The 27,467-nt window shown below is 45.1% G+C and overlaps 1 protein-coding gene across 2 annotated transcripts in view; it reads right to left on the bottom strand.

The window, feature by feature from the left end:
- LOC137371348 (beta-galactoside alpha-2,6-sialyltransferase 2-like) overlaps nucleotides 1-27,467 on the bottom strand; it is an 84,079-nt gene that overhangs the window by 14,882 nt on the left and 41,730 nt on the right. Inside the window, exon 1 of one of the 2 annotated variants that reach the window (XR_010975207.1) lies at nucleotides 19,761-19,981. Coding sequence is in view for 1 of the 2 variants with exons in the window: in XM_068033804.1 (XP_067889905.1) it covers nucleotides 21,734-21,908 (175 nt within the window). In the remaining variant the exon portion in view is untranslated. Of the gene's footprint in view, nucleotides 1-19,760; nucleotides 19,982-21,733; nucleotides 21,909-27,467 lie in introns of those variants that run through there. The other variant, XM_068033804.1, reaches the window with a different exon arrangement.

Genomic DNA, 27,467 nt, shown 5'->3' with positions numbered 1-27,467 from the left:
TTGAGTTTTTCGAGGAGGTGACCAAGAGGATTGATGAGGGCAGGGCGATAGACGTTGTCTACATGGACTTTAGCAAGGCCTTTGACAAGGTCCCGCATGGTCGGCTGGTCCAGAAGGTTCGAACACACAGGATCCAGGGTGAGCTAGCAAATTGGATACAAAATTGCTTGGTGATAGGAGGCAGAGGGTGATAGTGGAGGGTTGTTTTTCAGATTGGAGGCCGGTGACCAGTGGTGTGCCGCAAGGATCGGTGCTGCGCCCTCTGTTGTTTGTCATATATATTAATGACTTGGATGTGAATGTAAGGGGTATGATTAGTAAGTTTGCAGATGACACCAAAATTGGTGGTATAGTGGACAGTGAAGAAGGTTGTCTAAGGTTACAACAGGATATAGATCAACTGGGAAAGTGGGCAAGGGAGTGGCAAATGGAATTTAATGCAGACAAGTGTGAAGTGATGCATTTTGGGAAGTTAAACCAGGGCAGGACATATACAGTGAATGGCAGGGCCCTGGGGAGTGTTCTTGAGCAGAGAGACCTTGGGGTGCAAGTACATAGTTCCCTGAAAGTGGCAACACAGGTAGACAGGGTGGTGAAGAAGGCGTATGGCATGCTTGCCTTCATCGGCCGAGGCATTGAGTACAAGAATTGGGACGTCATGTTACAGTTGTACATAATGTTGGTTAGGCCGCTTTTGGAGTACTGTGTGCAGTTCTGGTCGCCGCATTACAGGAAAGATGTGATTAAGCTAGAGAGGGTGCAGAAAAGATTCACAAGGATGTTGCCTGGTTTGGAGGGCTTGAGTTATAAAGAGAGATTGGATAGGCTGGATCTGTTTTCCCTGGAGCAAAGGAGGCTGAGAGGGGACATGATAGAGGTATATAAAATTCTGAGAGGCATAGATAGGGTAGATAGCCAGAGTCTGTTTCCCATGGTAGGGGTGACTAAAATTAGAGGGCATAGATTTAAGGTAAGTGGGAGGAGGTTTAAAGGGGTAAATTTTTCACACAAAGAATAGTGGGTATCTGGAATGAGCTGCAGGAACAGTAGCGACATTTAAGAGGCATCCGGACACGTACTTGAATGAGCAAGGCATAGGGGGATAGGGAATTAATGCAGGCAGGTGGGATTAGTATAGATAGGCATTATGGTCGGCATGGATGCGGTGGGCCGAAGGGCCTGTTTCTATGCTGTATGACTCTATGACTCTATGGTCTCCACCTTAACAGAGCTGAAGCCAAGGGACTACTAAGGAACATAGAGGAAGCTGTCCAAAACTATTTCAAATAGATGGTAAGAGGGGGAGGACAGTGAAGTAACCAGATCAAATATGAAACTGAATGAGAAACAGTTGATCGGCTATCAGGAATTCACTAACTCCGGAAAAAATACTCCCAATTACCCTCCAATAACAGACAGACATTAAGGGCACAAGGTGGAGCAAAACCTTTATATGCGATTGCGAGAAACATTCATAACAAAATGCGTGAACTACAGATTATTGTAGCAGTAGGGGACTAAGACAGAAATAATCCAAACATGGTTAATCCCAAAGTGATGCATAAAATACAATAGCAAAGCTGCTCAGTTTTCCTTTCCATTCACTTCAACAATTGGGCAGGTAGGTATAACAGGCATACAATCCACTGCTGCCAATTTCCTGTCTCTACCAAAGTTGAAATTTACCCCAGAGTAAGTGTCCAGGAAGGATAAAATCAGTAGGAAAGGAGGGAATGTCGATGTATAAATTAAAGATATGTGGGAAGTAAAGTAGACCCTGTAGGGGAGAAAGGTAATCTCTGAAATAATTTGGCTGAAGATTTAAAATGCAAGGAGAGCTAAAATAACGCAAGGAGTTTCCTAGAGATTATCAGCTCAAAGGAAAAGAGAGAAAACAGAGGCTGGATTTTAGAGCCCCACACCAATGTTGGGGGTCGTGGCGGGGGAGCCTGGAAAATGGCTCAGTGAGAGGCCCACCATGGGCCTCCACGCCGGAAGGGCTAGCCCCATATTGCCGCCGACGGCGAGACCTCATGGTTGCACCCCCTAACCCCGCCCCACCGCTTGGCGATGGGAGCCAAATTTACATATTTAAAAAAATGCAAATTACTGAATTAAATACTTACCCTCTCCTGCTGTCCGTTCCATTGCCATATTGGAGCCGGCGGCTGGCACAGCCACACCATTGGATTTCCCTGCTGCAAGGTGGAATACTGGTGGGGAGGGGGGAGCAGATAAGTTTCTCAGTGCGGGATGGGGGGAGCGGGCTAAAACTAATTTCATTGGTCAAGGGGGTTGTGGGAAAGGTTAAAGATTAAAGTTTGTGAACTTTGGGGGGGGGGTGACAGTCAGATGCACAAGGCAAGTATTTTGTGGGGGAGAGGGCAAGGAATGAATTGTTTGGTCATGGAGGAGTGGGAGAGGGGCTTGAAGCATTTATTTAATTTGTTTGAATAAATTCTAAGTGACTATTTCTTTAAAAATTCAAATTAAATGTAAGGGCTTGAAGCCCTTTAAAAATGGTGTCAGCGCCTGCGCAATGGTGCCACACGTCGTTGCCAGGGACGGACCATCAGCTCCTACACATCATCGGGGGGGGTGGGGAGGGGTTTTGGTGGTGGCGGTCCGCCCCAGCCATGTAAATGAGCCGCCGTATTTAATATCGCGCGTCCCCACAGAGTAAAGCCTGCACATGTGGGCCACCATTTTTTTTTTACCATAAAATTCCGCCCAGAATATTTTATAAAGAATCAGGAGGATATGTGAAAATAGTACAGCCATAGTAATAGGGAATTTGAAACAGCCAGACATAAATTGGGACTGACTGCATGACCTAGAGTCAGAAACAATAGAGGCAATGCATGATTGCTTCATGACTCATTTGTCAGGTAGGCAAAAGAGGCAATACTCAACTTGCTTTGGTTATGGTAAGTGACGCAGACAGCATACAGAAATTGAAATCATGGCACCTCTGGGTGATAGTGATTACAATCTGATAAAGTTCGAACATGAATTGGGATTTAACACTACTGAAAACTAACATCCAGATATGTGGGGCCAGATTTTCAAAGGGCCGGAGCTGGTGTGGATGTGATTCAAAAATCACAGTCCCAGCTGTCGACTCTGGAATCAGATACCTCCGTGATAGTCCTTTTCATTCATTCATGGGATGTGGGCGTCTCTGGCTAGGCCAGCATTTATTGCCCATCCCTAATTGCCCTTGAGAAGGTTGTGATGAGCTGCCTTCTGGAACCACTGCAGTCCTTGAGAGGTAGGTACACCCACAATGCAGTTAGGAAGGGAGTTCCAGGATTTTGACCCAGCAACAGTCAAGGACAGTGAAGGAACAGCGATATAGTTCCAAGACAGGATGGTGTGTGATTTGGAGGGGAACTTGCAGATGGTGGTGTTCCCATGCATTTGCTGTCCCCGTCTTTCGAGTTGGTAGAGGTTTTGATTTTGGAAGGTGCTGTTTAAGGAGCCTTGGTGTGTTGCTGCAGTGCATCTTGTAGATGGTACACACTGCTGCCACTGTGTGTCGGTGGTGGAGGGAGTGAATGCTTGTGGATGGGGTGTCAATCAAGTGGCTGCTTTGTCCTGGATGGTGTCGAGCTTCTTGAGTGTTGTTGGAGCTGCACCCATCCAGGCAAGTGGACAGTATTCCATCACACTCCTGACTTGTGCCTTGTAGACGGTGGACAGGCTCTGGTGAGTCAGGTGGTGAGTTACCTGCCGCAGGATTCCTAGCCTCTGACCTGCTCTTGTAGCCACGGTATTTATATGGCTACTCCAGTTCAGTTTCTGGTCAATGGTAACACCTAGAATGTTGAGAGTGGGGGATTCAGTGATCGTAATGCCATTGAATGTCAGGGGAGATGGTTAGATTCTCTCTTGTTGGAGATGGTCATTTCCTGGCACTTGTGTGGTGCGAATGTTACTTGCCACTTATCAGCCCAAACCTGGATATTGTCCAGGTCTTGCTGCATTTCTACACGGACTGCTTCAGTATCTGAGGAGTCGCGAATGGTGCTGAACATTGTGCAATCATCAGCGAACATCCCCACTTCTGACCTTATGATTGAAGGAAGGTCATTGATGAAGTAGCTGAAGATAGTTGGGCCTAGGACACTACCCTGAGGAACACCTGCAGTGATGTCCTGGAGCTGAGATGATTGACCTCCAACAACCATGACCATCTTCCTTTGCGGTAGGTATGACTCCAACCAGCGGTGAGTTTTCACCGATTCTCATTGATTTCAGTTTTGCTAGGGCTCTTTGAAGCCATACTCGATCAAATGCTGCCTTGATATCAAGGGCAGTCACTCTCACCTCACCTCTTGAATTCAGCTCTTCTGCCCATGTCTGAACCAAGGCTGTAATGAGGTCTGGAGCTGAGTGGCCCTGGCGGAACCCATGCTGAGTGTCACTGAGCAGGTTATTGCTAGGCAAGTGCCGCTTGATAGCACTGTCGATGACACCTTCCATCACTTTACTGATGTTTGAGAGTAGACTGATGGGGTGGTAATTGGCCGGGTTCGACTTGTCCTGTGAATCGAATTGGCCAAAGTCTGGCATCTGTGATGCTGGGGACTTCAGGAGGAGGCCAAGATGGATCATCAACCCGGCACTTCTGGCTGAAGATTGTTGCAAATGCTTCTGCGTTATCTTTTGCACTGATGTGCTGGGCTCCCCCATCATTGAAGATGGGGATATTTGTGGAGCCACCTGCTCCAGTTAGTTGTGTAATTGCCCACCACCATTCATGTCTGGATGTGGCAGGACTGCAGAGCTTAGATCTGATCCGTTGGTTATGGGATTGCTCAGCTCTGTCTATCGCATGCTGCTTACGCAGTTTGCCATGCAAGTAGTCCTGTGTTGTCGCTTCACCAGGTTGACACCTCATTTTGAGGTATGCCTGGTGCTGCTCCTGGCATGCCCTCCTGCACTCTTCATTGAACCAGGGTTGGTCCCCCAGCTTGATGGTAACAGTAGAGTGGGGAATATGCTGGGCCATGAGGTTACAGATTGTGGTTGAGTACAATTCTGTTGCTGCTGATGGCCCACAGCGCCTCATGGATGCCCAGTTTTGCATTGCTAGATCTGTTCGAAATCTATCCCATTTAGCCACACTACACAATGGAGGGTATCGTCAATGTGAAGGCGGGACTTAGTCTCCTCAAGGACTGTGCGATGGTCACTCCTACCAATATTGTCATGGACAGATGCATCTGCAGCAGGCAGATTGGTGAGGATGAGGTCAAGTATGTTTTTCCCTCTTGTTGGTTCCCTCACCACCTGCCGCTCACCCGGTCTAACAGCTATGTCCTTTAGGACTCGGCCAGTTCGGTCAGTAGTGTTGCTACCGAGCCACTCTTGGCGATGGACATTGAAGTCCCCCACCCAGAGTACATACTGCACCCTTGCCACCCTCAGTGCTACCTCCAAGTGGTGTTCAACATGGAGGAGTACTGATTCGTCAGCTGAGGGAGGGTGGTCGGTGGTAGTCAGCAGGAGGTTTCCTTGCCCATGTTTGACCTGATGCCATGAGACTTCATGGGGTCCAGAGTCAATGTTGAGGACTCCTAGGGCAACTCCCTCCCGACTGTATACTACTGTGCTGCCACCTCTGGTGGGTCTATCCTGCCGGTGGGACAGGACATACCCGGGGATGGTGATGGGAGTGTCTGGGACATTGCCTGTAAGGCATGATTCTGTGAGTATGTCTATGTCAGGCTGTTGCTTGACTAGTCTGTGGGACAGCTCTCCCAACTTTGGCACAAGCCCCCAGATGTTAATAAGGAGGATTTTGCAGGGTCGACAGGGCTGGGTTTGCTGTCGTCGTTTCCGGTGCCTAGGTCGATGCCAGGTGGTCCGTCCGGTTTCATTCTTTTTTATTGACTTCGTAGCGGTTTGATACAACTGAGTGGCTTGCTAGGCCATTTCAGAGGGCATTTAAGAGTCAACCACATTGCTGTGGGTCTGGAGTCACATGTCGGCCAGACCAGATAAGGATAGCAGATTTCCTTCCGTAAAGGACATTAGTGAACTGCCACTCACCTCCAATTAATGGACCATTAAACTCATGGAGGAGCTCATTAAGAGACCTGGGGGCTTCAAGGCAATTTACAATGAGGATTCTGGGGTGCCTGACCAGTCTGGTGCACAATAGTACACAGCTGTCCATCTTGCAGTGGGCAGGCGGCAAACATTTTTGATGGGAGATGAAATGTTTTGGGCCCACAGGAATCTTGTGCCAGGCCCAGCACAGAACTTTTTTTAATATTTTGAAAGCGCTGCCTCACCTTTTTATTCCACCGTCCTCCATGGAGCTGCCTGCTCTCATTGGCCGGGCCACGGCCAGCTTCATCATGGCTGCTGCCTGCCTTTGTCACTCGTGCGCTACAGGCAGCTCCCACCACCTGCAGATGCTCGGCACCACTCGTTGGGTTCACCTTCAGTCCGATTAGAGCATTTACATTGATGCAGCTGAGGTGCAGGGTCAGGACCCGGAAATCACCTGGGCATCGGGTTCCTGACCCTGTATTGAAAATTCAGCCCATTATTTCATATGTCACACAAAGGTGTGAGAGAAAAGCTGAAATAGATTGATTGGGGAAATTGATATTAGCACCTCTGTGGAAGGAGTGCCTTCAGAGAGATACTGAAGAAAATTGAGGACAAAGGCATACCAAAAATTAGCAAATGTAGGCTAAAGAAAATGATCCTCGGTAGTTCAACAAAACAATCAGAAGCAATTTAAAAACAAAATCTTCATAAGGCATACAGGGAGAAGGATAAGAAGATCCATTGAGAAGATCATAGGAATCTTTAGAAGAATGTTTAACTGGTGATCAGAGGAGCAAAGAGGGAACTAGAAGCAAGGATAACTGCAGATGCTAAACACAACAAGAGGACATACTTCTAGTACCGTCATATTAATAGAACAGTGAGGGAGGAGATGAGAATATTAGAGGGTGCCAATGGGGATGAAATTGAGGATAAGCAAGAGACTAATTAGTATATTGAATGACACTCCCTTGAACTATTCACTAGAGAAGATTACAACAAGAAAAACTACAGTTGCAGAAATAATTAGGAACATAGGAGCAGGAGTAGGCCATTCAGTTCCATCGAGCCTGCTCCGCCATTCAGTATGATCATGGCTGATCATCAACTTCAATGCCTTTTTCCCACACTATCCTCAAATCCCTTTATGTCATTTGTATTTAGAAATCTGTCAATCTCTGCTTTAAACATACTCAATGACTGAGCTTCCACAGCCCTCTGGGATAGAGAATTCCAAAGATTCACAACCCTCTGAATAAAGAAATTTCTCCTCATCTCTATCCTAAGTGGCTTTTCCCTTATTTTGAAATTGTGTCCCCTGGTTCTAGACCTCCCCAATCGGGGGAATTGTCTTACCTGCATCTACCATGTCTATCACTTCAAGTATTTTGTAGATTTCAATGAGATCACCTCTTTGAAACTCTAGAGACTACAGGCCCAGTTTCCCCAATCTCTCCTCATAGGACAGTCCCGCCATCCCGGGAACAAGTCTGGTGAACCTGTGTTGCACTCCCTCTATGGCAATAATATCTTTCCTAAGGTAAGGGGACCAAAACTGTACACAGTACTCCAGGTACGGTCTAACCAAGGTTTTGTACAATTGAAGCAAGATTTCTTTACTCCTGTACTCAAATCCTCTTGCAATAAAGGCTAACATACCATTAGCCTTCTTAATTACTTGCTGCACCTGCATGGTAGCTTTCAGTGACTTATTGACAAGGACACCCAGGTCCCTTTGTACATCTAAACTTTCAAATCTCTTATCATTTAAGAAATACCCTGCATATCTGTTCCTCCTACCAAAGTGAATAACCTCACATTTTTCCACATTATATTCCATCTGCCACATTCTTGCCCACTCACTAAGTCTTTCCAAATCCCCTGGAAGCCGCTTTGCATCTTCCTCACAACACACATTCCCATATAGTTCTGTGTCATCCGTGAACTTGGTCCCCACATCCAAATCATTGATATATATTGTGAACAGCTGGGACCTAAGCACTGATCCTGCGGTACTTCACTAGTCACAGCCTGCCAACGTGAGAATGACCCATTTATTCCTATTCTCTGTTTCCTGCCTGTTAACCAATCCTTAATCCATGCCAATATATTACCTCGTATCATGCAGATTTAAAGACTTCAACATCAATAAAGTGAAGATTCCATGCAGATGAAAAAAATTAAAATTGAAACTCTGGGTACAAATAGTATCTATCCCAGTGAACTAATAGAAACTGGGAATGAAATTTATGAAGTACTAACAATCATTGGAGTATCAGTGAATGTTGGGGAGGTTCCAATAGATTCAATATAAGTGTACATCAAGAAAAGGCCACATTTAATTTAGGCAACTAAAGGCTCATCAGTCTCACATCAATACCTGGTAAATTAATGGAACTAATTATCAGGAGCAAATTTGAGAAGTCTATCTAATATTAGTGCAACATAACATTAGAAGGGGATGATCCTGCCTGATGAGCCTCTTTGACTTTCTGAAGAAGTGGCCTGTCAAGGGTTTTTGACAAAGTTCCTCATGAAAGATTGCTACTGAAACTGAAGGAAGTGGGATAAGGAATTGGCTGATTGAATTATAACAGAGGGCACTTGGTAGGGAAGTGATGTCAGGGAAAGTACTGAGTGGAGTACTCCAGGGTTCAGAGCTCAGGCCTATGTTATTCCAAGCTTATGCAATTATACTATAGGGGGGAGGTGGTGGAGTAGTAGTAATGTAACTGAACTAATAATTCAGAGACCTGGGCTAATGCCCTGGGGACAAGGGTGCAAATCCCACCATGGCAGCTGGTGGAATTTAAATTTAATTTTAAAAAATGGAAATGAAAGCTACTCTCAGTAATGGTGCCATGAAACTATCAATTATCATAAAAACCCACTTGGTTAACTAATGTCCTTTAGGAAGGAGATCTGCTGTCTTTACCTGGTCTGGTCTACATGTGACTCCAAACCCACAGCTCTTAACTCTTAACTGCCCTCTGAAATGACCTTGCGAGCCACTCAGTTGTCAAAGACAATTCAGGATGGGCAACAAATGCAGGCCTTGTCAGCAATGCCCACATCCCATGAAAGAATAATAAAAAAAATACATTGATGACTTTGGTACAGAAAGCAGTTCAAACTGATTAGGTTTGCAGGTGATTTTAAACTTTGGGGGCTGACAAAGCAGTTAGGGACCTATAAGAGGATTTAATTTAAATATGCAATTGAGAAATCATTGGCAGATGGAACTCAACACAGATAAGTACAAAGTGCTACACTACCAAAGGTGAAGCAGAAAACCATCTCCAGGTATTAGTAGGTTCCCCACTAAGCATTTCAAATAACTGTGCAGCAATAAACAAAGCAAAAAGAATACCTAATTACATTGTTGTTCATTGGAGTATAAGTTAAAATACATCATGCGATAACTGTAGCACTCTGGTCAACTTGCCGGGGTTCTCAACTGGAGGTGGGTTCTGTGGCCTGCTAGTTAGGCACATTAAAATTTCAAGGAATCCACCAGTGGCTCCCTGTCTCCATTGCACAGTAAATTTAATGTTAATCTCCAAAGGTTACTATATCCAGGGAATAGAGTTTTGCCTTCCATTCCAAGACATTGATTGATACCAGCACGGTATCATTTTAGTCTGTGGCTCCAGCCATGCACAGAACGTGAGGAACTAGAAACTGCTACTTGGGCCGTAAGGCTCATGGTTATTGGCCCAGCGCTGTGTTGTCGAGGCGATGGCATCCAGTCTCAGCAGGCGCGCTCCACTCAGCTCATTAGTAATCGACAAGAGGAGAAGCGACAACTGTTACGGCCATCAACACCATCGATCTCATCAGCACTTTATCAGCTTCAGTGACTGTCAACCCACCTCTCAAACTTCAATGATAGTCTACCCACATCACAGTGACAGTCCACCAACCTCAGTAACAGTCAACCCACCTCAGTTATAGCTCACCAACCTCACAGTGACAGTCTACCCACCTCACAGTGATAGTCCACCAATGTCACAGTGACAGTCCACCATTGTTTTGTCTCTCTTGCCTCAAACAAGAGACAATCTAACCATCTCCCTTTGACATTCAATGGCATTCGTATCTCTGAATCTCCCACTATCAGCATCCTGGGGATTACCATTGACCAAACACTGAACTGGACCAGCCATATGAATACTGTGGCTACAAGAGCAGATCAGAGGCTGGGAATTCTGTAGCGAGTAACTCACCTCCTGACTCCCCAATGCCTGTCCACCATCTACTAGGCACAAGTCACGAGTCCGATGGAATACTCTTCACTTGCCTGGATGGGTGCAGCTCCAACAAAAATCAAGAAGCTCGATGCCATCCAGGACAAAGCAGCCTGCTTGATTTGCATCCCATCCACCACCTTCAACATTCACTCCCTCCACCACTGATGCACAGTGGCAGCAATATGTACCATCTACAAGATGAATTGCAGCAACTCACCAAGGCTCCTTTGACAGCACCTTCCAACCTGCGACCTCCACCACCTAGAAGGAGAAGGGCAGCATTTGCATGGGAACACCACCACCTGCAAGTTCCCCTCCAAGCCACACACCATCCTGACTTGGAACTATATTGCCTGTTCCTTCATTGTCACCGGGTCAAAATCCTGGAACTCCCTTCCTAACAGCACTGTAGGTGTACCTACACACAAGGACTGCAGTGGCTCAAGAAGGCAGCTCACCACCATCTTCTCAAGGGCAATTAGTGATGAGCAATAAATGCTGACATAGCCAGCGACACCCACACCCCTGAACGAAAATAAAAAACCTCAGTGACAGTCTCCCCACCTCGCAATGACAGTCTACCCACCGCACAGTGCTAGCCCCCTAATGTCAGTGGCAGTCTACTAACCTCAGTGACAGTCTACCCACCTCACAGTGATAGTCTACCAACCTTAATGACAGCCTATCCACCTCACAGTGATAGTCCACCCATGTCACAGTGACAGACTACTAACCTCACAGTGACAGTTTACCAATCTCACATTGACGGTCTACCAGCCTCACAGTGATAGTCTACTAATCTCACAGTGACAGTCTACCCACCTCAAAGTGACAGTCTACTAACCTTAATGACAGTCTATCCACCTCACTTTGATAGTCTACCAACATCAGTGACAGGCTACCAACCTCAGTGAATATCAACCAACCACACAATAACAGCCTACCAAACTCACAGTGACAATCTACCAACCTCAGAAACAGTCCACTAACTTAAGCATAACCGAGCCAGGATGAACATTGACCCCATGACATACACACGTGCTTGTTCAAGATACCTCCACGTCTTGACAGAATTGTTGCCCAGCACCAGCAACAAGTTTCCCATTAAGTAAAACAAAAATAATAAATATATATGTTGAATTATATAACTAATGGTTATACAGTATAAATACTGTGTTGCAAGGTGTCCATGGAATTTTTATTATATGAGAGGGGTAACTCAGGAGCAAAAAGGTGGAGAATCCTTCATCTATGCTGACACTTCAGTGCTGTGCCAAGGGAGTGCTGCATTGTCAGAGATGGGGGTTTATCAATGGAATAAATATTGGGTGGGTTCAATAATGGCAGGCAATATGCACTGTCAGATTACCTTCTAGATGGTGAAGATTAAAATTGACCCCATTGTGTCAAAATTAAATTGAGGTTCCAGATGCATGTAAAAGATCACATGGTACTTATTGAAGGTGTTCTGGCCTCAGTCAGCACCATTGATCATTATTTGTCTTGATGCTGTTGTAGGATCTTGATAAGGGTGGCGCAGTGGTTAGCACCGCAGCCTCACAGCTCCAGGGACCCGGGTTCGATTCCGGGTACTGCCTGTGTGGAGTTTGCAAGTGTCTGCGTGGGTTTTCTCCGGGTGCTCCGGTTTCCTCCCACAAGCCAAAAGACTTGCAGGTTGATAGGTAAATTGGCCATTATAAATTGTCACTAGTATAGGTAGGTGGTAGGGAAATATAGGGACAGGTGGGGATGTTTGGTAGGAATATGGGATTAATGTAGGATTAGTATAAATGGGTGGTTGATGTTTGGCACAGACTCGGTGGGCCGAAGGGCCTGTTTCAGTGCTGTATCTCTAATCTAATCTTGTTATGCCTGAGGTGGGAGGACTGCACTGTCTTTTCTAGTTCCACTTCTCCACAGGTCACAACATATATTTAAATGTATACCCAGTTACCGATCCAGTCAATCATAGATTCTACTCTTTTTCCCAGAATAAAATACACCAACCTTAGATAACACCTTCCAAACCCACGACCTCTACCAACTAGAAAGACAAGGGCAGCAAATGCATGGGAACACCACCACCAGCAAGTTCCCCTCCAAATCAGACACCATCCTGACTTGGAACTATATCGCTGTTCCTTCACTGTTGCTGGGTCAAAATCCTGGAACTCCCATTCTAACAGCACTGTTTGTGTACCGACCCCACATGGACTGCAGCAGTTCAAGAAGGCAGCTCACTACTACCTTCTCAAGGGCAATTAGGGATGGACAGCCAAAGACTTGCAGGTTGATAGGTAAATTGGCCATTGTAAATTGCCCCTAGTGTCGGTAGGTGGTAGGAGAATGGTGGGGATGTGGTGGAGAATATGGGGTTAATGTAGGATTAGTATAAATGGGTGATTGTTGGTTGGCACAGACTCGGTGGGCCAAAGGGCCTGTTTCAGTGCTGTATCTCTAAATAAAAAATAAATAAATAAAAAATAAAAATAAGTGCTGGCCTAGCCAGCGACGCCCACATCCCACGAATTAATTTAAAAAAAACAGGTTTCTTTAATAAACAGCAAAATTATCAGTTTATTATAAAACAAGACATAATTAGTAAAGAAGCATAGCATTAGCACACAGAATGAAATATGAGAGTTCCCCTTTACCTTAGTCCCTCTCACACACACACCACGCACATCGGTTAACTGAAAAAAAAGATTTTCTTTTTAGAGCTCCTATACAAAAATAGACAAAAGGAATACTTTGGCCAAATACTTGCTAATTCTTGAAGAAAAAAAGAGAAGATATGGAAAAATATCAGATGTCCTTTTTTTTGTCTGGCGTCCAGGTATACATTGATGGGTCACTGGGGTCCTTTTCTGGAGCAATTCGTTCTGGCAGCGTCAAGTATTTATCCGGCAGGTTTTTCCAGCATTTCAGGAGAAATGCAGCAACACAGGTTTCAAGCAGGACTTTTAGGATGAATATAGCATCAATTTCTCTATTTCTTACACTGGCTTATAAGAACATAGGAACATAGCAAGATAGGAACAGGAGTAGGCCATTCAGCCCCTTGAGCCTGTCCCGCCATTCAATGAGATCATGGCTGATCCGTGGCCTAATTCCACTTACCTGCCTTTGGTCCATATCCCTTAATATCTTTGCTTAACAAAAATCTATCTCAGATTTAAAATTAACAACTGTTCTAGCTTCAACTGCTGTTTGTGGGAGCGAGTTCCAAACCTCTACCACCCTTTGCATGAAGAAGTGCTTCCTAACATCTCTCCTGAATGGTCTGGTCCTAATTTTTAGACTATGCCCCCTAGTTTTAGAATCTCCAACCAGTGGAAATAGTTTATCTTTATCTAGTCTGTCTTTTCCTGTTAATATCTTGAAGACTTCAATCAGATCACCTCTTAACCTTCTAAATTCTAGCAAAAACAGGCCTAATTTGTGTAATCTCTCCTCGTAACTTAACCCGTGTAGTCCAGGTATCATTCTTGTAAACCTATGTTGCACTCCCTCCAAGGCCAGTATATCCTTCCTAAGGTGTGGTGCCCGGAACTGCTCACAGTACTCCAAGTGGGGTCTAACCAGGGTTTTGTACAGCTGCAGCATAACCTCTGTGTCTTTATACTCCAATCCTCTGGATATAAAGGCTAGCATTCCATTAGCCTTTTTGATTATTTTCTGCACTTGCTCGTGGTATTTTAAAGATTTATGCACCTGAACCCCCAAGTCTCTTTGGACATCCACTGTACTTAACCTCTTCCCATTTGGAAAGTACCCTGCTCTATCCTTTTTTGGTCCAAAATCGATAACCTCCAAGAGCTTCTCAAAGAGATGGAAAAGCTGGCAGGCTTTTCAAAGAGATGGAAAAGACTGAGCTGGGGTGACTGCTCTCTTGGCTGGCTTTCTCCAACTCACTGTCCAAAGCTAAGCCACAAACAATATCTCCAGAGTCAAGCCTCCTGACCTCTATAAATCTTGACCTGTCACTTCTCTGTAAACATACTCTCCAAGTCAAAAAGCCCTAGCTGGGTATTAATCTGAAGAAAGGTGACTTCCAATAAGGGTTATTTAAAATCAAGTCCAAAAGACCTTCCGATGATCTCTTTTTGAAAAAAACCCACAAAATCCAGCATCTATGGAATCCTTTTTTTGGTTATAAAATACAAGTCCACAAAATTTAACAAAAAATGGAAGTACTTGCATAACAAATATGTGCAAATTGGCTGTTGTGTTTTATTACATTACAATAGTGAGTGACAACAGTTTCAATGTAATTCAATGGTGGTGAAGCACTGTGGGAAATTCTGAGGATGTGAATGACATAAATGCAAGTTTAGCAATTGGTCTTGTGTTAAAACCAATGAAAGGACAGATGTCAGAAAGAATTTCATGCAAATTATAATTAAAACTTGGAAAGGTCTTCAGGTAATGTAGAGATGGCAAAGACCTTAAACTCCATCAGGAAGCAGTTAGATGGAGGTCCTTATTCTGAATGAATGAGTTATGATGGGCTGAATGGGCTCCCTCATCCATATCTAGTGATTAAGCACCATTGTGGGTCAAGATTAGAAAGCTATTGACTGTCTTGGGTGATATGGGGGAGGTACCAGATGGGAGGTCTGATACCTACAGGACCAACTATCACATACCAGAAGCAGACAATGCTTTAAGTGCAGGAAAGAAAAGGTGAGAAAAATTGGCAAAAAGAAAAGTGACACACATGTTTGGGAAGGAGAAAAGGAAAAATAAAGAGTGGAAGAAGAATCATAAAATAATTAAAACTACAATGAACTTTATCCTTACCTCTTTAAGTTCTATATTTTAGCTCATCTAGAGCACACTGCCTTTTCAGAGAATTCTACGCTAGGATATATTTTGTACTAATCAGTAATTTATGTTCCGGATTGCATCAATCCTTTGAGACGCTGGTTGGAGAGGATGGGTTGGGGGGTGGGGGTGGTGGGGGGAATGGATGGGGAGGGGGGGAGGCGGGGAGGAATGCAGGGGGAGCTAATCAATGGTATAAAATGTTATTTAGATTTTAGCCATTGTAGCTCTGACTGTGAGAAGTAAGGATACAAAGTACAAAAGTTGGCTGTAACAGTACAAGCCAAACTGTAGTGACTGCTCATCTATATTATCAATTGAGACAACTGAGCATAACTACATTGTGACGTTATTAGTAATCTGTAGTATAATATAACAAAAAAAAACCTTCTAGAAGCATTGCAGTTGTAATCTTCAATAGTGTTTTCATCAAGATCTGTAATACCATTTATGGAATGATTTAATGTCCACCAATAGTATTCTATGTGTACTGCAGGCAAAAGTGACCAAGGCTTAAATATATTTGCTGTTCAAAATGTGTTCATGGTCTACTTAGTTCAATACTTACTTCTGTAAATGTTTTTACCCAATTAAGTCAGCCTTTAAGTGTGTTAATTATGTTATATTTCAACTTAAAATCCTGCTATTATTTTGTAATCCAATATAAATTATGAAGTCAGTAAAATGTAGAATAGTTGTTTGTAAATTTGTTTTTGTAATTGATTTTGTAAAGTTATTCTTTCCTCTTTATTGTATGTGGTGTTTTGTCATCAGCTTTCTGATAATGAATGTATATTTACTGAGTTCCAATGCACAAATATATATTGTTTACCTTTATTCTATTGGAATGGTCCTGATTTTGCAGTTAAAAGAAAAAGTAAAACATGTATTTTTTTTTTAAAGTCTCCAACAATTATTAAAATCTGAAGCAATGAGACTCCAAACTTGTAAAAGTAAATTTCGGTGCCAGAGAGGTTGTTTGACAGTAATTAAGACCTATCACACCATTGAAAAATCATTGATGCCTGTATGGGCAAATGCTAACACTCTTCATGTCTTTGAATGCTGAGTTTCCTGGTGAGGTACTGGAGTAGCGAAGCTTGTGGAGGAGCATGGCAAATAGGACAGCAAATCTCTTGAAAAAACTGATGGCTGCTAATGTATAATTCCTTGAGTGTTCTATGGCACTTGATCCCAATTGTCATTTTCCTTGTAAAAGTATTGGCAAACTAATCAACTATGAGGGGTACCACAGCCAAATGTGATTGTGCCCTTATCCAAAAATGATACAAGCACACTTTCCATCAAGGTCTATTGGATAATGATCAGGAACAGGAAGCCTGGCTAATTTTCCACTTCCTAGCCTAGGGGTGCTAACACTAGTAGCACCTCTAATAGCCCAGTATTGATCACAAACCAATCAAATTGAATCTGTAGGGAGGCTTAAAATCAATGTACAAAGAACAAAGAACAGTACAGCACAGGAACAGGCCATTCGGCCCTCCAAGCCTGCGCCGATCTTGATGCCTGCCTAAACTAACATCTTCTGCACTTCTGGGGCCCATATCCCTCTATTCCCTTCCTATTCATATATTTGTCAAGATGTCTCTTAAACGTCGCTATCGTATCTGCTTCCACCACCTCCCCTGGCAGCAAGTTCCAGGCACTCACCACCCTCTGTAGCACCATGTAATAAAATATTAGCAATATTTCATTGCTCAATGCCTATTATTATATTTCATATAAAGTGGTGTAGCATCCAATTTATAAATTTCAGACAATCTGTATCTTTGGAAAAGACGAGTTTTATATAGTACAATTTAATTATTGGAGCAAAACATCAACAAAGGCTATCTGTGCTGTAAATTCTACATAATATAATTATTTTATTCATTTATGGATTTTGATTTGAAAGCTTTTAAGCATGATGGGTTTCTTCACAACAGAGAAAAATGAAATCCTAAAAAATCCACTCTGTTTGTCCAATATGGGGTGCACGCTCTCTTCCATGCTGAAACAACCTCTACATGAAGGAATTTCTCCAAACTGCTTTACTCACTCTTAAGTAATAGTTCTAATTTGATAACTTTCATCACTGACTTCCCAACCAGAGGAACTAGTTTTTTCCTTTTCCTATCAAAACTCTTCATAATTTAAAAAAATCTCCATTAAATTTCCTCTTCGCCTTCCCTACCTCAATGCAAATAGCCCCGGCATCTTAAGTCTCTCCTCATAATTATAGCTTCCATTCTCTAGCATCATCCTGGTAAATTTACATTATGTTATCTGTCATGCAGGACTCACCTGCCAAGAATGAGGCATATTAATTTTGTCATATGAACATTGATTTTAAACTTGCTGGGAAGAGAAGGCCTGTTGCAAGGGCTGCCAGTCATTTAGCTGAAAAACATTTGCATACTAACAGATAGTGCTTGTGGAGACAAAAGGACCATTCCCTGACACTTTCAACCCACAATGGATTTTGATCACCAGAAGTTGAAGGTGTAAGGAGGAGCATTCCAGAGCCCACTAAGGTGATACAATCCACAAAAGCCAGGACTGGTTAAACCAGCTGGCCACATGACTAACTGGCTGGTCCAGGGTTTTTTGAACTCGCCACAGAGTGTTTGAACTCAGAAAAACTGTTTGCTCCTGGAGTGAGAAGACCTCTCCTGTTGGCTCCCATCTCTTTCTCACAAGCCTCTGGTCCCACTGGGGACACATGAACTTCAAGGAAAAAAAGTCTCCTACATCGAACAAGGTTTAAGAAGAATGCTCAGTCCCAACCTACAATCAAGGACTTTACAGCGAGCTCGAAGAACAGTAACCAAAACCATCTTCAGATAGTGCCTCAAACATTTTCCACTTTATTTCTTCTGCTCTTTTCTGTCTCTATCTGCATATGTGTATCGCATATGCATGCTAGCGTGGGCACGTCACATACCCGTGGGCGTTAACCGAATTGGAGTTTTAGCTGAATAAAGTTCAACCTTTTTTCTTTAAACCTGAGAAAACCTGTTTGACTAGTTTCTTTGCCTTATAATTGGAAGTTAGTGAACAAGGATTCACTAAGGGGGAGCTAAAAAAAATGGTGTGTTTAAGACCAGGTGAAGGCTGAGAGGGAACCCTAGACCCCATTCTCACCTGGTCGTAACATATGGTTTTAGTATTTTTATAATGGGACACCTAAATTTACACACAGTACTTCACTTGTGGCCTAACTAACATTTTGTATAAATTCCTCATTATATTTTTCTCTTTGGCACCCTATACCCCAATGTATAATAGCAAAATGAGCTTTTTTTTATGGGTTTATCTAAATGCACTTGCATTTTTGGGAACTATGTATTTGAATCCCTAGGCTTCTCTGTTCATTCACATCCTTCAGTGACTAACCATTAAGTATATACTCCCATTTTTGTTTTTTTTACCTCACACTTATCTACATTAAATTGCAATTGCTATAAGTCTGCCATTCCTTTAATCTTTCTTCCTGAAATATTTTACAGTCCCTTCTCAAGTGTTGGCCGAACCTCATAATTTTGTTTTATTAGCTAATTTTGAAATTGAGATCAATTATCAATTATATTTACTGAGAAATAAAGTAGACCCAGTACTGTCCCTGGCATACATCACTTCTAACTCTTTTCCCATCTGAACAATAGCCATTTTATCTTATCAGCCAACTTTCTATCCATGCTGCTGCATTTTCTTTACATTAAATGACTAAACTTTTCTAACAAGCCTCTTGTGAGGCATCCTATTGAATATCTTCAAAAATACATGGGCTGAATTTTACAGACCCCCCGACATCAGGTATCGTAGCGGGGTGGGGGTGGGGGGGGGGGAGCGGAAAATGCGGAGGCCCAACACGGGCCTTGATGCCAGGAAGGCCCGGCCCAACATTGCTGGCGATGTCAAGGCCTTGTGGCAGCCCTCCCCGCTGCTCAGTGATGGAAGCCACATTTACATAATTTAAATAAAGGAATTAATTACCTTCTTACCTCCGCCTTCTGTCCCGCTGTGATACTGGTGCCGGTGGCTGGCACACCCACGCCTTCGGACCCCGTCCGTGTGGGCAGGGGAAGTGGTTTTTTTGGGGGGGAGAGGGCAAGTAATGAATTTTATGGTTATTGCAGGGTTGAGAGAGGGGCAATTTAAATAGATTTAAATTTTTTCATTTACGTTATACGTTTAAATATGCCAATTTAAAATTAGGGTACAAAACCCTTTAAAAATGGCATCAGCGCCTGCGCAAAGGCAGCTGACGCCATTGCCGGGGACAGTCCGCCTGCCCCCTCCACGTCATCGGGGAGGGGCAATCCGTCCTGGACATCTAAATGAGCCGCCATGTTTAATATCGTGAAGGCTCCGCGATGTATAGCCTGCAACGGCGGAAGTATAAATTTCAGCCCGCATACACACTGGGCTGGATTCTAGCGAGGCCTTGACATCGAGATCCCTGGCGGGGAGGGGGCATGAAGATGACCCTGGATGAGGCCCACCACGGACCTCGACGACAGCAGGGCCAGCCCGATATTGCTGGCGGTGGTGAGGCCACATGGTGGCACCCCCGCCGCTCGGCGATAGGATCGCAATTTAAATAAATTACAATACCTGACTTAATTACTGTCCTGCTGTCTCCTAATATCCTACCGCGATCTTCACCCCGGCAGCCGCCACTGCCGCGCCTCAGATCCCTGTCAGGGGTAACGAAGTACAACACTAGTGGGAAGAGGAGGAGGCAAGTTTCTCAGTGTAGTGTGGGGGGTAACGGGGTCAAATTAGCCTCATGGGTGTAGGGGAAGGGTTATAGTTTAAAGTTTGTGCAATGTGAGGTGGGGGGAAGGTCAGATGATAAAGGTAAGTGTTTTTGGGGGGGAGAAGGGCAAATAATTAATTAAATTCTTATAGGGGTGTAGGAGAGAGGCAAAAGAGATGTATTTATATATTTTCAATTAACCTTTCTTTAAATATTTAAATCTGTCAGTAGGACTAACAGCCCTTTAAAAATGGCTGCGCACAGGCAGCTAACGCCATTGCCGGGGATGGACAGCCTGCCCCCTCCACGTGATCGGTGGGGGGGGGGGAAACGGCTCATCCCGGCTATTTAAATGAGCCGGCGTGCTTGGAATTGCGGCAGCTCTTTGGCGTGCAGCCCGCAATTTATTCACCACCGCCGATTTCAGCGGTGGGCTTATAGAATTCAGCTCACTATATTTATTGCGTTCTCCTTATCCAATCAAACATTTCTTCAATAAACTCTTTTGGATTTGTCCAACATGACTTGTCTTTGACAAGTTCCTGCTGATTAACCCATCCATTTCTAAATTCTTACAAATTTTATCTTGGATTATTGATTCTAAGGTTTGCCCACAACTGAGGTTAGACTAACTGGCCTATAGTTAATTGGTTTACCATTCTGCTCTTTCCTGAATAAGGGTGTAACATTAGCTATTTTCCAGTTCCGTGGACTAACTTGCATATTTTAGGAGAATTGAAAAATTGTGGTTAGAGCCTCTGGAATCAACTTTGACTTCTCTCAAAAGCATAGAGTGCTTGCCATCATGGTCTCGTGACTTAGTTGCCTTGAGTTCTTCTCACTTTTCAGAAAAATTAATTTTCTTCTACATCCAGCTACATTTTCACTGGCAGTATCATTTGTAAATACCAAGGGCTGCATTTTATTCTCTTACTGCTGGGAGGGAGCAGCGGCGGGCAAAAAAATGGCGGCCTGCATGCACGGGCCGCGCTCCGCTGCAATCTTGTGCATGACCGCTCATTTAAATATGCTGAGCAGGCCGCCCCCTGCCCCTCCAATCACCTGGCAGCGACAGCCTCAGCGATGCCGTGAGTAGCATCAGCTGCCTCTGTGCAGGTGATGGCACCATTTTTAAAGGGCTGCCAGACCTGCACAGAAAGTACAGAGTTGGACCCTGTACCCTCCCTCACTACACTGCAAATAAATTTCTGACCCGTCCCACCCCCCCCCCCCACAATACAATGAAAATAAATGGGCACCTTGTTCCTCCCTACCAAGATACTTAAATTGAAGATTTGGCCTCTCCCCCCACCAACCTCACCCCTTCCCTCCACCCTCCACTAGAAATGCAGAGTTGACCCCATTCCCCACCCCCCATTTTACTAAAAATCCGAAGTTGCCCCCCTTCCCTACCCCGGTGGCGCCAGCTTTCCCTGGATGGGAAAGTGAAGGCGTGTGAGTGCCGCCCGTCACACAGAAGATCCCAGACAGCCAGTAAGATTGCGGTGAATGGTATTTAAATGTATTCATTCCCTTTATTTAAATACGTAAAGTTGGGTCCCATTTCCGAATGGCAGGGGGGCCACCACGGAGCCTCCCCATTGCCAGGAAGATCGGCCCCACAATCCTGGCATCAGGCTCCATGGCGGGCCGCTGTGATCTTCCAGCAACCCCCCCACCCCCCGCCATGGAGCCCAATGTCGGGAGCTCAACAAAATGCCGGCCCAAGTGTGAGCAGTTTGGAAAGAAACAAGTTAGAGTTTTCATTAGACTTTTATTGCACAGTTAAACTATATGACTCACTGGAAAAGAGAAAAGATAGACTTACCAATGAAGCCAGAGGAGGGGGGGTTTGGCTGTATTTTTTCCTGAGTGCTTTCCTGGATTATATCCCAAAGCTGCCAGACAAATTTTGGATGAAGAATGTAGAAGGGCTGATCAGGATTCTTTCTTCTATATCGCAAATAGGGCATGAACAGGTTGAAATCTGGTTTCTTGTACCACTGAGAAGCACAGAGTGTACATTAAATGGGAATCAAAATACTCACTTTCAATGCTGCAGCATAATGACAGAAAGAAATTAGAATGTTTCTCTTTATTCTCATAATTTATAAAACTGCCAAACAAAGTGATTAATTATTATTATGTAAATCTAGAGTTCAGGAAAAACTAGCAATTGCTATTGATTTTGTAGACCAGATGCTCATGACATGGTCAAATCTCAGCTTATTGTTACTTTTATTAATGTTAATCATCATAAATATTAAAGAATACATAAATTTGAACTAATTCTATAAAATTAACTGTTATTTGTACCTGTACTGTGGAAATTTTTCATTTTTGTACAATCATATCAGGAATAGATGAGTTTAAAGTGGACAATACTTTCTCATATTTATATCAACAGGAGAAAAAAGCACCCAGAAAGATTTGATTTTCATTACACATTTTATGTAATGAAGCTGGTTTAATTAGCAATCGCATAGTGAAAGATTCTCTGGGAAAAAGTGATCAAGGTACAATTGAATTCCCCATTAAGTTTGAGAGCGACATACTTGAGCCCAAAACAAGAATATTAAACTTAAACAAAGCCAATCACAAAGGCATGAGGGGAGAGGTGGCTAACATTGATTGGGTAAATAAACTGAAAGGTATGATGGTAAATAAACAGTGCGAAACATTAAAAGAGATCCAAAATTTTCAACAAAAATACATTTCATTAAAAAAAAACTTAGCAAGAAAGATTTATCTGTGGCTCATGTGGAAAGTTAATGATAGTATTAGACTAAAAGAAGAGGATTATAATATTGCAAAGAATAGTAGTAAGCCTCGGGGTTGGGAGAGTTTTAGAAACCAGCAAAGGGTGACCAAAAAGTTGATAAAAAGGGAAAAAATAGAATGTGGGAGTGAACCAGGAATATAAAATCATATTGTAAGAGCTTTGACAAGTATTTAAAAAGGAGAGTAGCTAAAGTAAACATTGGTCCCTTGGAGGCAGGGACAGGAGAAATTATCATGGGCAATGAGCAAATAGCAGAGACACTGAACAAATATTTTGCATCTGTCTTCACAGTAGAAATAGAGGGCAACCAAGGGGCTAATAAGAATGAGGAATTTAAAATAATTCATATCAGAAGAGAAATAGTACTAGAGAAAATTAAGGGACTAAAAGCTGAAAAATCTCTAGGTCCTGGTGGCCTACATGCTAGGGTTCTGAAAGGAGTAGCTGCAGAGATAGTGGGTGGAATTTTGTGAAGCCAACAGGAGCGGGAATGGAGGTGAGGGGGGTACCGAAGAATAGGGATGGATACATTTGCCTGGAAGCCAGACGTCGTGATTTTGTCAGTGGCAGGAAAGCTCCAAGGTGGTGTGTGCCCCACATGACAGGACTGCAATTTCAATTGCTGAACAGCTCATTGTAATACATTTGAACTGAAATGATTGCAATTCAATGGGGGGGGGGGTATAGAATTTAGACAATGGCGGGTGGGGTTCATGTGCCGTTGAAAGCTGGCGGTACCGAAGCAATGTCTCAGCGCCACTGCGGGAAGGCAGCCATGGGGAGCAGTGGATTGGGGAAGAGAGGGAAGCAGAGGCCATTGTCGGTCTGCAGCACTGGGCACTCTGCACGGGTGGGCTCATTCTCAGGTGACAGGGCCAGGTGGGCTCATTCTCGGTTGACAGGGCTGCATGGGCATAATATCTGCTGGGATCTCTGCAAGGGTGGGCACTGAGGGGCATTAGCATGTATTCTGAGGAGAGTAGCAAAGGAAAAGATGCCAAGACAAGTTCTTCTCTGAAAGACAGTGCTCAGGAGGGCTAATGATCAACTGGCATGGATCTCATACACCTCATAATTTGTGGACCCCCCGTGGCGCGCAGCATCGGCTCAGAGGAAGGGAGAGCCAGGATGTAGCTGCGCCCATCCTTGAGGCTCCAAGAGAAGAGCGACAGCAGCTGGCCATGCCCAAAAGGGCCCACCTGTGCCAGAGAGTGCACCGGACTTGCCTCAGCTACCTCCAAATGTCTGAGCAGCAGTGTCAGTGAAGATTGCGGCTCTCCAGGGAGGTTGTCACCGCCTAATGCGCCATGATGCTGGATGTGTTACAACCTATGGGCTTTGGTGGACATCCAATGGCCGTGGCCCTGAAAATCACCGTGGCACTCAATGTTTATGCATCTGGTCCTTTCCAGGGATCCACTGGGGTCATGTGTAGGCAGTAGCCTATTGCTGCATTAAGGAGGTAACCAATGCCTTATTCAAGGGAACTGGCGGACCGACCATGACAGTCAGGCGAAGAGGACCATCGGGTTTGAGGCCATCGCTAGATTCCCTCAGGTGCAAGGTGTCATCGACTGCATGCATCTAGCCATCAAGGCTCCCACGGAACAACCAGCTGCCTTCATCAACAGGAAGGGCTTCCATTCCATCAAGGTTCAACTGGTCTGCGACCACTGAAAATGTTTCCTGCAGGTGTGTGCCCGCTTCCTGGGAAGCAGCCATGACACCTACATACATTGGCAGTTCCAGGTGCCACAATTTTTCAGGTCCCCTGCTCACCTTCAGGGATGGATTGTCAGATACAAGGACTACTCATTGAAGGCATGGCTACACACCCCTATGAGGAACCTCGCACTGCTGCAGAGGAGAGATGCAACACTTGCCACGGCTCCAACCGAGCAACCATCAAATAGGCATTGTGCTGTTGAAGATGCGATTCTGGTGCCAGAATTGATATGGTGAAGCCCTGCAGTATGCCCTACAGAAGGTCTCACGTATTGTGGTGGGCTGCTGTGCTCTGCATAATCTAGCATTGCAGAGGCGAAGTTCTTGCTTTAAGATGACATGATAAATCGCCAGTCCTCATCCAACGAGGAGGATGTGGAAGTGGATAATGAGTAGGCACCGCTGCATGATGATTCCCTTGCAGCAGAGACCAGGGCCATTGAGTGACACGCAATGGACACAAGAGACAATCTCATATATGCACAATTCCTGCCACCATAAAGGCCTCTCAAAGTGGACATAAAAAAGACTCACCTCACTGTATTCCGCCTGTTGCCTCCTTTCTAACTTGATCCGGTTCCTAGCATCCAGCTGCACCACACCCGCTGGCACATCTGAGATGCTTACTAAAGGCGGCCTGTGCCAACACTGGCAGCCCATTGAGGGAGCAAGGCTGATGGCAGCATCTCACAATTCAGACATGAAAGAATGAGAATTTCACAACAATGAATGTGAACTCTATGAAAAATTTGCAAAAAACAATATAAATGGCACATGTAATACACAAGTGAAACCCAGGTGTATCTGGGTACTCTTCTTTATATGTTTACAAGTGCTTCTATGAAGTGTAACCCCTGCGTCAGCAGCTGGGCTGGAGGAAGGCTGCTGATCTGGCTGCTCCTTGGACTGGGATGACTTTGGCGGCCATCCTTTGGGTGCCCGAGGTCTGGAGGGCCCCGACTGTCTGAGGGGTTGCAGCACTGGTGCGGGACTCTCCTCAGTCGTAACAACAACTGGAGCTGGGGTCACTGGTGGAGGGGTTGAGGAGTTGCTGCCCACACTCAGAGTGTCCTGCGGGGAGCCCCCAGTCTCTCCTTCTCCCTTTCAAGGCTCACTCGAACCTCCCTGCTGACCAGAGAAGAACAAGGACCTGGAGAAGACTCCAGGTGCCTCGTCCTTCTCTTGCCTTGCCGCTGCTGCGTTGAGCTCATGGCCAAGGCGATGGTGTGCAGGTCTGTGCGCATCTGTGGGATCTGGCTCACCATGAGAATTGCCAAAGCCTCGATGGAGGAAGCCATGTGCTCACACGCCTGAGACATGGCAGCTCTCATGACATGGATGAACTCCTCCATCGTTCACATGGCCACGCATTTCTCTGGCAACTCCATGAGATGTTGCCTTACCCCTCTCTGCAACTCCAGCATGTCCTGTGCTCTCAACACCAGAGACTTGGCATCAGCCTGGAGGATTGATTGCACTGGAGAGGGTGCAGAGGAGATTCACCAGGATGTTGCTTGGGCTGGAGCATTTCAGCTATGAAGAGAGACTGGATAAGCTAGGGTTGTTTTACTTAGAGCAGAGAAGGCTGAGGGGGCACTCTATGACTGTCAGTGGCCTCAGCTGTCACAGCCTCCATCAGCTGCTCAGGTCCGTGTATGGTGCTCTCACCAGCTTGTGACCCTGAATCTAAGATCGAATGCACATCCACTGAGGAGAAAGCATCTGTGCTGGTGGAAGGTGCAGAGAATGATGTGACAGTGCATTATCTGACTGCTCCGCCTCCCCCTCAGAGGCTGACGGCTGTCCCCCTGTTGCAGCGTCAGTGTGAGCATCCTGCAGAGGATCGCCTGCTCGAAAAAACACCAACATTTTTGGGTTAGGTTGGTTCAGATCTCCTCATGCCAACCATGCGTGATGCGGATCTCCAGAAGTGTGATGGAGGAAACATGAACACAACTCTCACTCTGTTGTGCAGAGACTCCAGTTCACCATCCACGATTGAGCGGCTGCCCTGGGCCTCCAGTGCCTTCTCCTCACTGTTTACAGAGGCCGAAGATCTACGATGCCCCTATTAGTCCTTGAGGTCTCCCTTGCGTTTTGTCCTGCAAGTGGAAAGAGGGACATAGTAAGTCTTTGCAGGAAGTGAAACAGGACAGTTATGCCAGTGGCAAGCCCTTATTCCCTGATGGGGTTCCCTACATGGCTTCTCTCCACGTCAACTCTCAGGGGATGCAATGAGGGTGAGCTGTGAAAGAAGGCAGTCTGTCGCCAAGATGCAGCCATGCAGCTGCCAGGAAGCCCCTTGCCAGCACTTTTGTGGTCACTCCCTCCCTATGTCGTGCTCCCTCCCGCGTAGCCTTATGCAAGTCCCAAAGAGGAGACAGGTATGGAGGACTCACCTTAGCAGAACGAAGTAGGTCATTGACTTTCTTTCGGCACTGGACCCAGTTATGTAGGGTGACCCCACAACTGCTGACCTCCTTTGTGATCTCCATCCAGGTTTGCTTGATCAGACAGGAGGATCTCTTCTTGCCATCCCTTGGAAGGAAGATCTCCCACCTTCCCCTTGCAGCCTGGAGGAGAATCTCCAGGAAAGCATCGCTAAACTGTGGAGCCACCCGATTTCTTGGCTCAACCATGGTGCCAGCTCGCTCCTGCTCCATCCCAACAGTGGTATGCCCTTGTACGGGGGGGCGGACGGGGTGGGAGTTCCAACGCCTCTTCAGGTGGGTCCAGCAGCACCCCAGCTTCACTGCTTCACTGAAAGACAGCAATAAAGGCAGCAGGGTTGGCAGCGCTTTAAATATGGTGCCAGCACCTGCGTTAGAGTCATGTGACGCCTCAATCACTGCCCCGGAGCCTTCCGGTGGATGCGCCCCGTGCCTCCATTATGGTAAGTGGCCACCCGCTGTCTGATCACGGTTGGCCAGCCGCACATGTCACAGGCGGCAACAGCACCCTCTTCTGGGTCCAGTGCCAGGACCCACAACAGGGTCACTAAATTCAGTCCAGTGGGTGCACTGGTTATGATTTTCCAAAATTCCTTTGATTCTCA

Source organism: Heterodontus francisci, chromosome 6, assembly GCF_036365525.1.
Source record: "Heterodontus francisci isolate sHetFra1 chromosome 6, sHetFra1.hap1, whole genome shotgun sequence".
Lineage (NCBI taxonomy): Eukaryota > Metazoa > Chordata > Chondrichthyes > Heterodontiformes > Heterodontidae > Heterodontus > Heterodontus francisci.
The sequence above is the reverse complement of the archived record's forward strand: the minus strand, read 5'-3'. Positions and strand labels throughout refer to the sequence as shown.